We start from the raw sequence: 16,739 nt of genomic DNA on the forward strand, positions 1-16,739 counted from the left end.
ATCACACAGACTGGAATATGTTCCGGTCATCCTCAGAGAACAACATTGACCTATACGCTGACTCGGTGAGTGCGTTTCTAATTAAGTGCATTGGAGATGTTGTACCCACCGTGACTATTAAAACCTACCCTAACCAGAAACCGTGGATGGATGGCGGAATTTGCACAAAACTGAAAGCGCGATCCACCGAATTTAACCATGTATAAAGATGTCTGGAAATATGGTTGAATATAAACAGTGGTGTTATTCTCTCCGCAAGGCTAGTACAAAAACAGCCACGTCATGGACACCGGCGTCATGCTTCCAGACAAACTAATCACATTCTTTGCCCGCTTTGAGGATAATACAGTGCCACCATCGCGGCTCGCTAACAAAGACTGCCCCCCCCCCTCTCCTTCTCCATGGCTGTGAGTAAAACATTTAAACGTGTTTACCCTCGCAAGGATGTTGGCCCAGACAGCATCCCTAGCCGCGTCCTCAGAGCATGCGCAGACCAGCTGGCTGGTGTGTTTACTGACAAATTCAAATCGCTCCCAACCCAGTCTGTTGTCCCCACATGGTTCAAGATGGCTACCATTGTTCCTGTACCCAAGAAGGCAAAGATAACTGAACTAAATGCACTCACTTCTGTCATCATGAAGTGCTTTGAGAGGCTAGTCAAGGATCATATCACCGCCACCTTACCGGCCACCCACTTCAGTTTGCATACCGCCCCAACAGGTCCACAGATGACGCAATAGCCATCACACTGCACAGTCCCATCTGGACAAAAATAATATCTATGTAAGAATGATGTTCATTGACTACAGCTGGAGGCCCTGGGTCTCAAACCCGCCCTGTGCAACTGGGTCCTGGACTTTCTGACTGGTTGCCCCCAGGTGGTGAAGGTAGGAAACATCATCTCCACTTTGCTGACCCTCAACACTGGGGCTCCACAAGGGTGTGTGCTCAGCCTTCTCCTGTACTCCCTGTTAACCCATGACTGCGTAGCCATGCACGCCTCCAACTCAATCATCAAGTTTGCAGACGACACAACAGTAACGGGCTTGATCACCAACAACGACAAGAGCCTACAGGGAGGAGGTGAGGGCACTCGTAGTGTGGTGTCAGGAAAACAAGCTCTCACTCAACGTCAACAAAACAAAGGACATGATTGTGGACTTCAGGAAACAGCAGAGGTGGCACCCCCCTATCCACATCGAAGGGACAGCAGTGGAGAAGGTGGAAAGTTTTAAGTTCCTGAGTGTACACACCACAGACAAACTGAAATGGTCCACCCACACAGACAGTGCGGTGAAGAAGGCGCAACAGCGAGGCTGAAGAAATTTGGCTTGTCACCCAAAACCCTGACAAACTTTTACAGATGCACAATCGAGAGCATCATGTCGGACTGCATCACAGCCTGGCACGGCAACTGCACCGCCCTCAACCGCAAGGCTCTCCAGAGGTTAGTGCGGCCTGCACAACATATCCCTGGGGGAAAACTACCTGTCCTCCATGACACCTACAGCACCCAATGTCACAGGAAGACCAAAAAGAGTATCAAGGACAACAACCAACCGAGCCACTGCCTGTTCACGCCGATATCATCCAGAAGGTGAGCTCAGTACAGGTGCATCAAAGCTGGGACCGAGAGATTGAAAAACAGCTTCTATCTCAAGGCCATCAGACTGCTAGACAGCAATTATTAACTCAGAGAGGCTGCTGCCTACATTGAGACCCAATCACTGGACACTTTAACATGTGGATCACTAGTCACTTTAAACAATGCCACTTTAATAATATTTACATATCTTACAATACTCATATCACATTTTTCTACTGTATTTTATACCATCTATTGCACCTTGCTTATGCCATCGCTCATCCTTATACTTATATGTACATATTCTCATTCACTCCTTTAGATTTGTGTGTATTAGGTGGTTGTTGGGGAATTGTTAAGATTACTTGTTAGATATTACTGCACTGTCGGAACTAGAAGCACAAGCATTTCACTACACTTGTATTAACATATGCTAACCATGTGTATGTGACCAATTAAACTTGATTTGATCTTGAACCCCACCCTCTTCTACATATACGGTGCATTCAGAAAGTATTCAGACCCCTTCACTTTTTCCACATTTTGCTACGTTACAGCCTTATTCTAAAATTGATTAAATTATTTTTTCCCTCAATCTACACACAATACCCAATAAGGACGAAGCGAAAACAGGTTTTTAGAATTTTAGCAAATGTATTAAAAATAAAAACAGAAATACCTTATTTACATTTGTATTCAGACCCTTTGCTATGAGACTCGAAATGGAGCTCAGGTGCATCCTGTTTCCATTGATCATCCTTGAGATGTTTCTACAAGTTGTTTCCAGATGTTTCCACCTGTGGTAAATTCAATTGATTGGACATGATTTGGAAAGGCACACCTGTCTATATAAGGTCCCACGGTTGACAGTGCATATCAGAGCAAAAAACAAGACATGAGGTCGAAGGAATTGTCTGTAGAGCTCCGAGACAGGATTGTGAGTGGCAGAGATCTGGGGAAAGGTTCCAAAAACTTTTTGCAGCATTGAAGGTCCCCAAGAACACAGTGGCCTCTTTCATTCTTAACCTTTTTACACATACCAACAAATGGGTGTGATCATTCTAAAGTGGTCCCTGCAGCGTAGGCTGTGATTAGAACGCTTATTCAGAACGTCCAGTATCGATCGACGCAACAGTCAACGTTTGAGCTGGCCACACTGTTTTTTCACAGAAACATTTTGCACAAACACAGTCCTTGCAAAATTATGTTGTGAATGTGACCCGTTTGTTTTTGGATGCAATGTTCAGACATTCACTGAATAGCAACAGCATAACACAATCATCCAAACTGGAAAATGTAGGCTACATTTGTCCTGAGGAAAGATTGACGTAACACAAGCGGTCATGTTTAGACTCTCGGCTGACAGAAACCACAATATTAATTAGTTAATAATAATTACTATTTATAATTCATCACATCACACATGAGATCACCATTGAATAATTCAGTAAAACACTTTCTAGAAATAGAAAGTAATCCAAAGATTGGTAGAGATATTAAGAGGAGACAAGATGAGTTTGGTCTGTTTGCAGTATGCATGTTGAAGAGGGTGTGTCGTCTACCATCGTTTACATCCCATCATTCACTTCCGGAAGTTCACTCGAAAAATGAGTGAACCCTCCCTCACGTCATCACGTCAAACCCAGAATGAGTTGTATGTCTACAAACATGGCTGCACACATAGCTGGAATTAGCTTAGCTCATCATAAATCAGTACAACCTTCGAAAAAGTATTTTACACACATAATGTGTCCATTACAATCTATACAAGAATTAGAAGGCATGATTAGTCATCAGTACTTGAATAAAACAGTAAATAAATACCACACAAAACATTTTCTGATGGTGATTTATTGATTATTTGCTATGTGCGATGTGAAGACAGGGTTTGTCCAGGAAATTATAGTTTACACAGGATCCAACATTATGAGGGGTTTGGGGTGTCCGGGTCCGTGATGATGACCACGCTGGCTCCTCTTCTCAGCAAGGGACACACTTTGTACGTTGACAATTGGTACAGCAGTCCCACACTCTTCTAGCATCTGCTCTCCAACAGCACAGGGGCCTGTGGCACAGTCAGGTCGAACAGGAAGGGGATGCCAGCATTCGGATGCAGGATGATGCAGAGATGGGAGGTGGAGTTCAAGGAGAACGGTCAACAGCTGGCAGTAAAGTGGCATGACAAATGAGGTGGACCTCCTTCCCTGAGAGAAATCAAACCAGACTGTGTGCTTGACTATAACCTCAAAATGGGGGCCGTGGATAAGGCGGACATGATAAACAGCTTTGTGGAATGCACTCTGGAAAACGACCAATTGGTATTTTTCCATCTGATCGACACTGCTGCCCTCAATGGCCACATAGTTCACCAACAACTAACAGGTGAGATGATTACTGAATAAGGTATTTTTTGTAATTGGACGTACAGTTAACATACAAATCACATCCAGTTCCATTATGCAATTATAGTGACAATATCTCACCCACATACCCACTGCCTCCTCATCCTCTCCCTTCCCCCATCCTCCCCTCTCCCTCTCCCCCATGGGTAAAGTAATTACCTACCAAAAGTACAGAGAACCTCATGAGAACCTCATGAGAGCTGGAGGATCACCACACCCCTTGGCGCCCATCCACTGGGGGTCGTCCTGCTGCAGACAATTCCCTACGCCTCACTGCACGGAATTTTCCCTGCAAAGTCCCTCAAACTGCTGCTCAAAGTAGTCACACACGGAGGCACTGCAAAGTCTGCCTGTCTGGCACCAGGAAAAGGGAGCAAAGGAGGTTGACAAAGTGCATGTGCTTAGCTTGTGATACACCTCTATGTGTTTCACCATGCTTTGGTATGCTTTCATATGCTCAAGCACTATTGAGCACATCTGCAGCAATTACTGACTGACTGACCTGACAGGTGACCTGCCATGATACTATGCCTTTAGAGGTGGGGGGTGGAAATGCAGTTGTTCAGTCACTGCATGAATATTAAATATGGGTTATGCATATTCCGTTTTTTTTCCTTCAGAAAAACACGTTTTTGTTGTTGTTGTTCAACATATTGGCCTAAGTGTTTTCTTGCTGTGTTTACATCCAGGTAAACTGTTAAGGAGTGTACGCTAGCATACAAAAGCTGGCCTCAATCTTCAGCTCCAAAGATGCCCAGCTCCAGTTATGATATTGGCAAATAATGTTTGTTTGTGTGTGTGGTTTCTGAAAGTACTTCTCTGATGCAATTAGCATTGTTTTACGGCGCTAATAGCACAATTGAATAGAACACCATAAAGGTTATGAAATTAGTAAGGTTACCTCGCATGTCTGCGGTTATCAGGGATAAACACAAAAATATTATGCTCCATACACACAGTGAGCTACAGTAGAAATGACATAACACGACATACAGAAACTATTATAACTTAATAAGGCACTTACTTTGATAGAAACGCACACATTTCCAGTGATCATGTAGTAATGAAAACAACGGCGAATTCGATGTGGGCGCCAGACGGAAAATGTGAACACATGTGTGCAGGTCTTGTTCTGACTGGAGATGCGCAAATGTCTGCAGAAACAATTGGGAAGTGCTTGGGGAAGTTTGTCCGGGTCAGTAATGCCTCAAAAATAAATTGTCCGCAAAAGTGAAATGGTGAAATGATTTTATGTGAATTAATGAGGTGAAATGATTTTATGTGAATTAATGAGGCGGAACACACCTCAATTCAAACTGTTGTTAGAAAACTAAACTTGTTAGAAAATCATTTGAAATTGACAAGATGAAACAGCTTATAAATATATACAGGCAGCGTGCCTTGGTTTGAGGGCAGTGCAGATTAACTGTCCTGTTGTGTAACAATCACATTTTGGAACAGTGAGCGCATTCTGACATCACGTGAATAAAACAACACACTGGGGACGATAAAGATATATGGAACTCACATGTGAAAAGGTTAAATGGAACAAGTTTGGAAGCACCAAGACTATTCCTAGAGCTGGCCCCCCGGCCAAACTGAGCAATCGTGAGAGAAAGGCTTTGGTCGGGGAGGTGACCAAGAACCCGATGGTCACTCTGACAGAACTCCAGAGTTCTTCTGTGGAGATGGGAGATCCTTCCAGAAGGACAACCATCTCTTCAGCACTCCACCAATCAAGCCTTTATGGTTGAGTGGCCAGACAGAAGCCACTCCTCAGTAAAACGGCACGTGGTAGACCACTTGGAGATTCCCAAAAGGCACTAAAGGACTATCAGACCATAAGAAACAAGATTCTCTGGCCTGATGAAACCAAGATTATTTGTGCTGAATGCCAAGCGTCACATCTGGAGGAAACCGGGCACCATCCCTACAGTGGAGCATGGTGGTGGGAGACTAGTCAGGATCGAGGCAAAGATGAACAGAGCAAAGTACAGAGAGTTCCTTGATGAAAACCTGCTCTATAGCACTCAGGACCTCAGACTGGGGCAAAGGTTCACCTTCCAACAGGACAACAACCCTAAGCACACAGCCAAGACAGTGCAAACGTGGCTTCGGGACAAGTCTCTCGATGTCCTTGAGTGGCCCAGCCAGAGCCTGGACTTGAACCCAATCGAACATCTCTGGAGAGACCTGAAAATAGCTGTGCAGCGATGCTCCCCATCCAATTTGACAGAGCTTGAGAAGATTTGCAGAGGAGAATGGATGAAACTCCCCAAATACAGGGGTGCCAAGATTGTAGCATCATCCCAAGAAGACCAGAGGAAGTAATCGCTTCAACAAAATACTGAGTAAAGGGTCTGAATGTATGATGATGTAAATGTGATATTTTAAGTTTTTGCAAAAAAAAAACTGTTTTTGTTTTGTCATTATGGGTTATTGTGTGTAGATTGACGAGGGAAAACAACTATTTAATAATTTTTAGAAAAATGCTGTAACGTACATTTTTGGGGAAAAAGTAAAGGGGTCTGAATACTTTCGAATACACTGTATATCAACGAATTGGCGAGGGCACTAGAACAGTCTGCAGCACCCAGCCTCACCCTACTAGAATCTTAAGTCAAATGTCTACTGTTTGCTGCTGATCTGGTGCTTCTGTCCCAAGTAGGGCCGCACGTAGATATTCTGCACAGATTCTGTCAGACATGGGCCCTGATAGTAAATCTCAGTAAGACAAAAATATTAATAATGATGTTCCAAAAAAGGTCCAGTTGCCAGGACCACAAATTCTATCTAGACACCATTGCCCTAGAGCACACAAAAAACTATACATACCTCGGCCTAAACATCTACACACTTTGGCCACAGGTAACTTCCACAAAGCTGTGAACGATCTGAGAGAGAAGGCAAGAATGGCTTTCTACGCCATCAAAAGGAACATAAAATTCGACATACTAATAAGGATCTGGCAAAAAAAAAAATGGAATCAGTTATAGAACCCATTGCCCTTTATGGTTGTGAGGTCTGGGGTGCACTCACCAACCAAGAATTCACACAATGGGAAAAACACTCAATTGAGACTGCATGCAGAATTCTGCTAAAAAATATCCTCTGTGTACAACATATTACACCAAATAATGCATGCAGATCAGAATTAAGTCCATACCTGCTAATAATAAAAAAAACAGAAAATAACCGTTAATGTCCAAAAACCACCTAAAAGGTAGCGATTTCTAAACCTTCCATAACAAAGCCATCACCTACAGAGAGATTAACCTGGAGAAGAGTCCCCTAAACAAGCTGGTCCTGGGGCTCTGTTCACAAAACACGAACAGACCTCACAGAGCCCCAGGACAGCAACACAATTAGACCCAACCAAATCATGAGAAAACAAAAAGAATTGCATGACACGGAATGGAAAGAATTGACAAAAAAACAGAGCTAACTAGAATTATATTTGGCCCTAAACAGAGAGTATGCAGTGGCAGACCCAAAATTAAGGGAAGCTTTGACTATGTACAGACTCAGTGAGCATAGCCTTGCTATTGAGAGAGACCACCGTAGGCAGACTTGGTTCTCAAGAGAAGACGGGCTGTGTGCACACTGCCCGCAAAATGAGGTGGAAACTGAGCTGCACTTCCTAACCTGCCAAATGTATGACCATATTAAAGACACATATTTTCCTCAGATTACACAGACCCTAAAAGAATTTGAAAACAAATCCAATTTTGATAAACATCCTTATCTATTGGGTGAAATACCAAAGTGTGCCATTACTGCAGCAAGATGTGTGACATGTTGCCACAAGAAAAGGGCAACCAGTGAAGAACAAACGACATTGTAAATATAACCAATATTTATATTGATTTTTTTTCCCTTTTGTACTTTAACTATTTGCACATCGTTACAACACTGTATATAGCCATAATATGACATTTGAAATGTCTCTATTCCTTTGGAACTTTTATGTTTACTGTAAATTTTTTCACTTTAGTATATTATCTATTATCTATTTGGCACACACAGAGACAGACAGACAGACAGACAGATGTCCCTCTCCCTTTGAAAGTAGACATCCTCTCACGCTTCTCTTTTTACATGATGTGTACTGCGCCTGCGCACAATTTGGCTTTGGCACACAATTATTAGGCTATTACCATCAAGTTAGCGTGAACGAAAATGGATAAGGGAGAGAGAGAGAGAGAAAAAGAAAGAGTAGAAGCGAGAGAAAGAAAGAGTAAACAAAAGAGAAAGAAGGAGAAAAAGAGATCCAGAAAGACAGCCAGACCAACCAAACAAATAACCAACCAACCAGTCATCAGTCCAACTCACAATCTCCGCCTCGGGCCCTCCGAAGTCGAGGAAAATCATGCGCACGCCGTCGTCGGAGGACATGCGCAGGCGCTCGAAGGGCTGCTGGAGGAGCACCGTCTTCCTGATGCCCATCTCCTCGGTGAACAGGGAAAAGCCCTCGTTGATGTGAACTCCCAGGTTGCACTCCTTCCCGTTCCAGCTGCAGGCTGCCAGGGACCACAGGGGGGGGGGGGGGAAAGGGTAACACAGGTTGGTCACTAAGGGCCAGTTTCCCAGACACAGATTTCTTCATTCTTCATGAAGATTCTTCATTGATCTTGCGTAATTAAGCCCAGGACTAGGCTTAACCTGTGTCCAGAAAACCACCCCTAAACGTTTTTATTGTAAGGCGTTCTAGGTGAAAGCATCTGCTAAACATTGTAAATGCGTTCACGTCTCTGTTTCACTCCCCTTACAAAACAAAATACTAAAAGCTACAGTAGTTTATTGACTGATCTGTTCTCTGACAAATTGACAAGGACAGCTCTTATGAGACATACTTCCCGACATTGATCATATAGTCATTATGAATGCAGACAGTTGCAATTCATTTATTTTGTAGGTCCAGCTTAGATGTGGCTGCCTCCCATGAATGCAATGAGTGACTTTTTATTGACAATATGCTGCACCACACCAGAAAACCAGTAGAGGGCAGTACTACCCTATTTAAACAGCCAGATCTGCACATACTTGCTGTTGGTCTTTTGCTTGACTATCTGCTGTTGTTTTGCAGGAATCCATGATGCCATATACACTTACAGTTGGAGTATTTAAATGTTACTTTTCAAAATACCTGTTCTGCAGCAACGATACATCGTTAGTGTGACAAACTCTCTCAGAGGGTGATGCCAAGCACCAAGTTGAATAGCAATAATGAATAATGAATGAATGAATGAATAATAAAAATAATTAATAATAATGTAATGAAATACATTTCTGAAATATGCCCCTGAAGATGGGGGTAGATCAGCTTTAATATTGAAGATAGATTGGGGCTTCTGTCAATGTAATTGTCTGCATCATTTCCAATCCCCAATGTTTTTACCTGCACTGCAGTAGGCCTACAGATTAACTTTTGAAGACCGTGTTAGCCCTCTGAGCTAAAAGCCTAGACATTTTCTCAAGGAGCTAACGTAAGTCCTCCTGTCTCAGACCTCTCATGACACGAGCATGGTTCCATACTGAAACCCTGTCTGAGACCTGAAGACTTGTGTTAACTTCCCGAGCTCATGCCTAGGCTTATGCTCAGTCGGGCTAACTTGGCAGAGGCTCCTCGTTCCGTACCTTGTCTGAAACCTGAAGACTCGCATTAGCTCCCCTAGGCTTTAGCTCAGCAGGCTAACTTCATCCGCTACTCCTTCATCCGTACCTGTGGTGACTTCCTGGATGAGCTCTGCGGCGTTGTGGCAGCCGTCCACCAGCATGTGGGTCCAGGTTGAAAGCTCCTTGGCCGAGTTCACCCGGAACACGTGGGTCTCTACACCCTGCTTGGTGCCCATGCGCAGCCCAAAGGAGAGCTCAGAATCCAGCAGGGGAGAGCTCTTCCCCGGACCCGAGTGGACCAGTCTGGAGGAGGCGGGGAGGGTAAGCGAGGGGGAGAGAGATGGCATGGAGAAAGGGGGCATAGGGAAGGGATAGAGGGGGAAAGGTGGTAAGAAGGTGGAAGAGAGAAAAGGGTGGAGGGAGGGGGGAGAGGAAGAGTAGGACATGAAAGAGGAGGGAGGGAGGGCGGGATGGAGAGAGAGAGGGAGAAAGAGGATAAGTAGGGAAAGAGCGAGAAGAAAAAAAGAGAACAGAGAAAGTGGAAAATGAGAGAGATAACCATGAGGGGTAGAGAAAACCCAAAACACAACTTGCTGGTTTTCCTAATAATTTTCACATTAATATGACAACATGCGTGAACATTTTCAATGGGCCATTTATGGAAGATTATTAAGTATGCCAATAGCCCAGTTTGGGGCGTGTTTAAGTATGATTTGCTGTTTGGCCAGAATGTCTTGACAGACTGGCTTTAAATACAGTACAGGCAAACAGTGTGTACATGCGAATGTGTCACTCCTAGTTATGATGAGATAATGACTTTTTGACCCAATGATCTTAAGCCGTGGCTCGTCATTTAACTGACTTGGCTGGAAGGAGATTTGACTGTCTGGTTTCAACCCTACACAGTGTGACACTGCCACATGTGTTAGGTGACAGGCACGTACACACTTATACATGACTGGTTTAAAGTTACAAAATCTTGCAAGGTTAAACTTTTCTACGTGTCTTTTCACAACTGTTTACGTGATGTACTGTATCTGCCAGTTCTGACTGCATTATTTGCACTGGAAAGCACTGGCAAATCAAAGATGGCCACCATATCCGGTTCCGTTGCCCATCCCTTTAAGAGAGAATGTCCGTTGAAGAAAAGGTTTTTGGGGAAATGTTTAGTGTGTACCCGGGGCTAAGGTTTTAGATAGTGTTTGTGTCCTACCTGGTTGTGATGAGCGGGTGGCTCTTGACTGGGCTGTTGATGCTGTCTTTAGTGTCAGGCAGGGTGGGGTATAGCAGCAGGTCTCTCTCAGTCAGCAGAGCCAGCAACGGTCTCTCTGGACCCTGGGTCGCCTTGGGGGAAAGGACAGACACACACACTTTTTCTGAATCAAATGTCACAACATACACTACCGGTCAAAAGTTTTAGAACATCTACTCAAGGGTTTTTCTTTATTTTTACTATTTTCTACATTGTAGAATAATAGTGAAGACATCAAACCTATGAAATTACACATGAAATCATGTAGTGACCAAAAAAGTGTTAAACCAATCAAATTATACATTTGAGATTCAAATAGCCACCCTTTGCCTTGATGACACTGTCGCATATTCCAATGCTTCTTTGACAAAAGGCTAAGATCAAATAATAATTTTCAATTCCATAATAAAGTACAAACAAGGGGAATGTTTAACAACATAATTTATTCAGCAGAAATAACAACGAGTGTCTAGTTTCTGACAATTTCACTCCTTTCATCCCAAAATGTATTGATTTGTCAGCATTCACGGTAGGCAAGGCTGCTTTAAAACTTTGAAAGAAATATATAATTCTTGTGTTGTGGTGCTTGACGGTAATGTCCGTCCATCAAGGGCTTTTACTACATTGTTGTTGGGTTTTCAACAATATTGGCCTAGTCCAGAATTAAAAAGCTGTCTCTCTGGCTATTCTCCATTAAAATAATTCTGATTCCAGGACTTAATTTGTGTCTGGGAATATGTTTCATTCCTTGAACAACGTTAATTATTTTGCCTTTGTAAGGCACATACTACCTATTAGCTGGCAGCTCCTTAGCACAAGGCTAACGTTAATGCTAAACCTATTCTCAGAAAACACAGAAAGTTGCTTTCAATAAACTAAACAGACATGTCGTACAGTCTTCAGTCGACTGCTTCTAGGCTAGTCGCTAATGAAGTTAAACAGAACACAGTGTTAGTCAGACAGTATTTCATTCTGTTCATTGCTAATCTGGCTTTCGGATTGCTAAAATGCTAAATGCTGAAAAAAATACATAGCAAAAATGTCAAATACATGTGAAACATAAAACAATGTGCCAAATAATAAAATGTCCATACAAATGTACGTATTACAAATACATTTACAAATGTATGTCACGCAGTAAAAAGTCCATTCGGAAAGTATTTAGACCCCTTGACTTTTTCCACATTTTGTTACGTTACAGCTTTATTTTAGAATTGATTAAATTGTTTTTTTTCCCTCTCCAACCTACACAACCTACCTAATGACAAAGAAAAAACAGATTTTTAGAAATATTAGCAAATGTATTTTTTTTCACTATAAGCGTGGCACACCTGTATTTGGAGAGTTTCTGCCATTCTTCTCTGCAGATCCTCTCAAGCTCTGTCAGGTTGGATGGGTAGGGTCGCTGCACAGCTATTTTCAGGTCTCACCAGAGATGTTCGATCGGGTTCAAGTCTGGGTTTTGGCTGGGCCATCCAGAGACTTGTCCTGAAGCCACTCCTGCATTGTCATGACTGTGTGCTAAGCGTTGTTGTCCTGTTGGAAGCTGAATCTTCACCCCAGTCTGAGGTCCAGAGCGCTCTGGAGTAGGTTTTCATCAAGGATCTCTCTGTACTTTGCTCCTTTCATCTTTTCCTCAATCCTGACTAGTCTCCCAGTCCCTGCCACTGAAAAATATCCCCACGCCCCCATGCCACTACCATGCTTCACCGTAGGGATGGTGCCAGGCAGTAAAGGCTGCAGAGGGGAGGATGGCTCACAATAATAGCTGGAACGGAGCGAATGGAATGGCAACAAACACATGGAAAGGTTCTTCCATCTCCACAGAGTGACCATCGGGTTCTTGGTCACCTCCCTGACAAAGTCCCTTCTCCCCCGATTGCTCAGTTTGGCCGGGCGGCCAGCTCTAGAAAGAGTCTTGGTGGTTCCAAACTTCTTCCATTTAAGAATGATGGAGGCCACTGTGTTCTTGGGAACTTTCAATGCTGCAGAAATGTTTTGGTACACTTCCCCAGATCTGTGCCTCGACACAATCCTGTCTCAGGGGCTCTACAGACAATTCCTTTGACCTCATAGCTTGGTTTTTGCTCTGACATGCACTGTCAACTGTGGGACCTTATATAGACAGGTGTGTGCTTTTCCAAATCATGTCCAATTAATTGAATTCAAGTTGTAGAAACATCTCAAGGATGATCAATTTCGAATCTTCGAGTCTCATAGCAAAGGGTCTGAATACTTATGTAAATAATGTATTCCTGTATTTTGTTTATTTATAACTTTGCAAACATTTTTTATGTATTGTGTGTAGATTAATGAGGATAAAAATGAATTGAATCCATTTTAAATTAAGGCTGTAACGAAACAAAATGTGGAAAGAGTCAATGGGTCTGAATACTTTCCAAATGCACTGTATATCCTAAAATGCATTCCCCACAATGTTCTTTGAAACACACTCAAGGGACACATTAGCTGACCAACCAATAGAAAGGCCTTTCTTGGTTAGGGTTGAATAATTTAAGTCATTGGGTTCAAATACTATTTGAAATCATTTCAAATACTTTATCTGTGCTTGATTGAGCTTGTCTGTTGCAATAGAACAAATAGAAAAGTCTCAAAAGTGCAAAGCCCGCCCACCTGGCACTCCTGGCACGCTAAGGGCTCAGACACAACAATAATTTTTCCGGCGGAGAGTATTTAGCACCTCTGAACAGAGTGTGTACAAGTGTTCAAAGTATTTGAAAGATTTGAAATATTATTTGAACCCAGGCCTGCCTGCCATTAAAATGCATAAAACCAAACACAAACAAATATTTGACCTTTGACCCTTTGTACCTGTTCAGTGATCCAGCCCATGTGTTTGACCTCCAGGTCCGCCTGCATGGCCCTCAACTCATCCCTGATGCGGGGAACCAGGCCCAAGACCCCTACCTGGATGGCGTTGTACCAGGACTGGGCCATGACGGGGTCCTTGGCCCTCAGGAACACTGAGCTCTTTCTGCTGGACGAGATCACCTCAAAGTACCTGTGTGAAGGGGAGGGGACAGAGGGAGAAAGAGAGGGGGAAGAAAGAGAGGGGGACAGAAAGAGAGAGAGAAATGGGGGAGGAGAGAGAGGGGAGAGCGAGAGACAGGGCGAAATAAAAGAGGTGAAAAGAGAAAGGGGGAGACGAACAGAAGAAAACAGTATTCGCTGTGGTCAGTTCCCTTGTGAATGTACTGAAATCCACATTTTGATGACCCTTGAAGTTGAGGAGGGTCAAAGGAAAATATTCTCATCCACTTTACCTCTGGACAAAGTAGTCATGGTAACTTGACATGAGGTGATTCTAACCTAAACACAGTTTGTCGGGTATTTGTCATTCAAGGTCTTCCATACATGGAAATATAAACATTCGTCCCCTGGTCTGCTCCACAATGTGTTAACATTGACCGAAATGTTGGTTTTGAGCTCATTGTGGAGAATACCAGAGTGTCAAAAACCAGTGTGCTTCTTTTTGACAGAATTTTTCATACCAAAGGTGAGATATAAAGAGAGATGAAGTAGGACACACACACACACTAGTGCTCCACTACATACCTTGAACTAAGCTTAGTGAAACAAAGTTTCAATCATTTTCATCACGTCATAGGCTACCAAAAGTCAAACCAAAGGGGACAGCAGACGGAGCTCAGAACTCGCTGTGAAAAAGGAGATAAAACAGAGCAGCGCTACTTTGCTTCAGGTGAATATTAAGAAGTAGGGTGCTCGTTACCTTCAACGGACCTTCATTTCTATTCCAAAAGGAGTGCCTTGTGGGTCTATTGACTTGATGAACATCTTACTGAATTCAAGATACAAGCCATTGTACCCAGTTTCTCTCTCTAACTCTCTCTCATCGTGGAACTCAGTTCCCCATTAGCCTGTGCCAAGTCCCCAACAACCGAATGTTCCGGTTTTCAGGGACTGGTTTTCACCCGCAGTACCTGTTCTCTGTGTCCGGGGGGCACTGTTTCCTAGTCACCTGGCACATTTTCAGCGATATGGTCCTGGCCTCCTTCAGCTCGGCAGGGGCGTGTGCGCCTTTCTGTGATGTGGCAGGGGGGGAGTCCCAGGGTAAGGCTGCACCGGGGGAGGTGTTCTTAAAAAAGGCCGACATCTCCTTGATGTATTTCACTGAGAGGAAAAAAGAGAATTTGTATTAAGGAAGGTGTCATATACGATGAATTGCATGCCGTAAGAAAAATTATTTGGGTTTTGGGGTTTCTCAGACACAGATTAAGCCTAGTCTTGGACTGAAAAAGCCTACTCAATGGAGGATTTTAATTTAAATTGATTTTTAGTCCAAGACTAATCTTAAACTCAGTTAAAGAACAATTGAGGATCGGTTTCCCAGACACAGGTTGAGCCTACTCCTAGACTAAAAATATCCAATGAGAATGCCTTTTAGTTCAGAACTACGCCTTATCAGTGTCCGGGAAACTGCCCCTCAGTGTTTAGCTGATGGAGTGTGCAAGAAAAGGTTCATTAGCCAAATGAAGTTGGAGTTGAACTGTAGCCTAGGCTCCTATCAATGTTGCAAATTTCATGAGCAAGTATTCTCTTTCACTGCTGTGACCAAATCCTGATCCTCTGCTCGCTCGCCTTGCCTGTCGTGCAAGCACCCGCTCTCTGTCTTACACATGCTTCTTACACATGGCCTATGCCCACACAGACGCACCACAGCCAGCCTGCTCGTTCACTCACCAGACACACACACACACACACACACACACACACACACACACACTCACACGGCAACCACACATACGCACAAACACGCATGCATGCATGCATTCAAGCCCACGCACACGCACTCATATGCACGTGCACACACGTGCATGCTCAAACACACAAACACACACAGCCTCCTCCTCCAGAGTGGTGGCGGTTCTGCTGCCCACTAGGCTGTGGTATGGGGAGCCAGTGCAGGCTGGGGTATAAATAGACCAGAGGACGGGAGAGAGGGACCAGAAGGGTACGACTCAGGTTTCACTTGGGAGGTGTGAAGTGGTCCTCTCTCAGGGGACAAACAGGGGCTTCCTCTGACCCCAAAAATCGGTCAGTCAGTTAGTCTCTCCGAGACCTACCAACGAGTCAGCAGTATGCTCCAGTGTTTTCTATAAGCGCCATCCGTCGGCTAAATAGCCGATAAAATAGCCTAGTGGTTAGAGCATTGGACTAGTAACCGGAAGGTTGCGAGTTCAAACCCCCGAGCTGACAAGGTACAAATCTGTCGTTCTGCCCCTGAACAGGCAGTTAACCCACTGTTCCCAGGCCGTCATTGAAAATAAGAATTTGTTCTTAACTGACTTGCCTGGCTAAATAAAGGTAAAAAAAAAAAAAAAAAAAAAAAAACAGACTATGTAAGCCGGCTACTTTTTCCACTTCATAAATTAAGTAGGTTTCTTTTCATTTAAAAGTTTCAATTTGCTTGTCAAAAAAGACAGTTTAGCCTTCTCCAGCTAAAATGAACAATATGCATCTTCTAGTGATCTATTGATAGGACAGGCTGGTTTGTCAGTCTGCTGCATGTCCCGCCTCTCGGTACATGTGTTATTTTTGTGAGCTGTGGTTGGTTGCAGTCAAATTTCTTTTCACGGAGGAGGGAGAGCATGATGCTTATTCATCGTCTCCTGTGAGTGAATATACACGTCCCATGTAATGTGCTGTAAGTAATAAAGATGAGTTGAAATCCACTTAATTTCTGTTTTGTGGCACATTAATTCATTTGACCTTTTAAAAAAAAAAAAGTAAGTTAAGAACAAATTCTTATTTACAATGACTGCCTAGGAACAGTAGGTTAACTGTCTTGTTCAGGGGCAGAACGACAGATTTTTACCTTGCCTGTTCGGGGATTCGATCAAGA

General features: G+C 43.5%; 1 protein-coding gene across 1 annotated transcript in view; it reads right to left on the reverse strand.

Moving 5' to 3' along the window:
• LOC139370655 (alpha-1-syntrophin-like) overlaps positions 1–16,739 on the reverse strand; it is an 81,058-nt gene that overhangs the window by 13,695 nt on the left and 50,624 nt on the right. The window contains exons 3-7 of the mRNA XM_071110261.1: positions 14,818–15,007; positions 13,688–13,877; positions 10,817–10,947; positions 9,710–9,906; positions 8,320–8,507 (exon numbers count right to left, since the gene is read on the reverse strand). Of these exons, the coding sequence (XP_070966362.1) occupies positions 8,320–8,507; positions 9,710–9,906; positions 10,817–10,947; positions 13,688–13,877; positions 14,818–15,007 (896 nt within the window). The remainder of the gene's footprint in view (positions 1–8,319; positions 8,508–9,709; positions 9,907–10,816; positions 10,948–13,687; positions 13,878–14,817; positions 15,008–16,739) is intronic.

Source organism: Oncorhynchus clarkii, chromosome 17, assembly GCF_045791955.1.
Source record: "Oncorhynchus clarkii lewisi isolate Uvic-CL-2024 chromosome 17, UVic_Ocla_1.0, whole genome shotgun sequence".
In the NCBI taxonomy this organism is placed as follows: domain Eukaryota; kingdom Metazoa; phylum Chordata; class Actinopteri; order Salmoniformes; family Salmonidae; genus Oncorhynchus; species Oncorhynchus clarkii.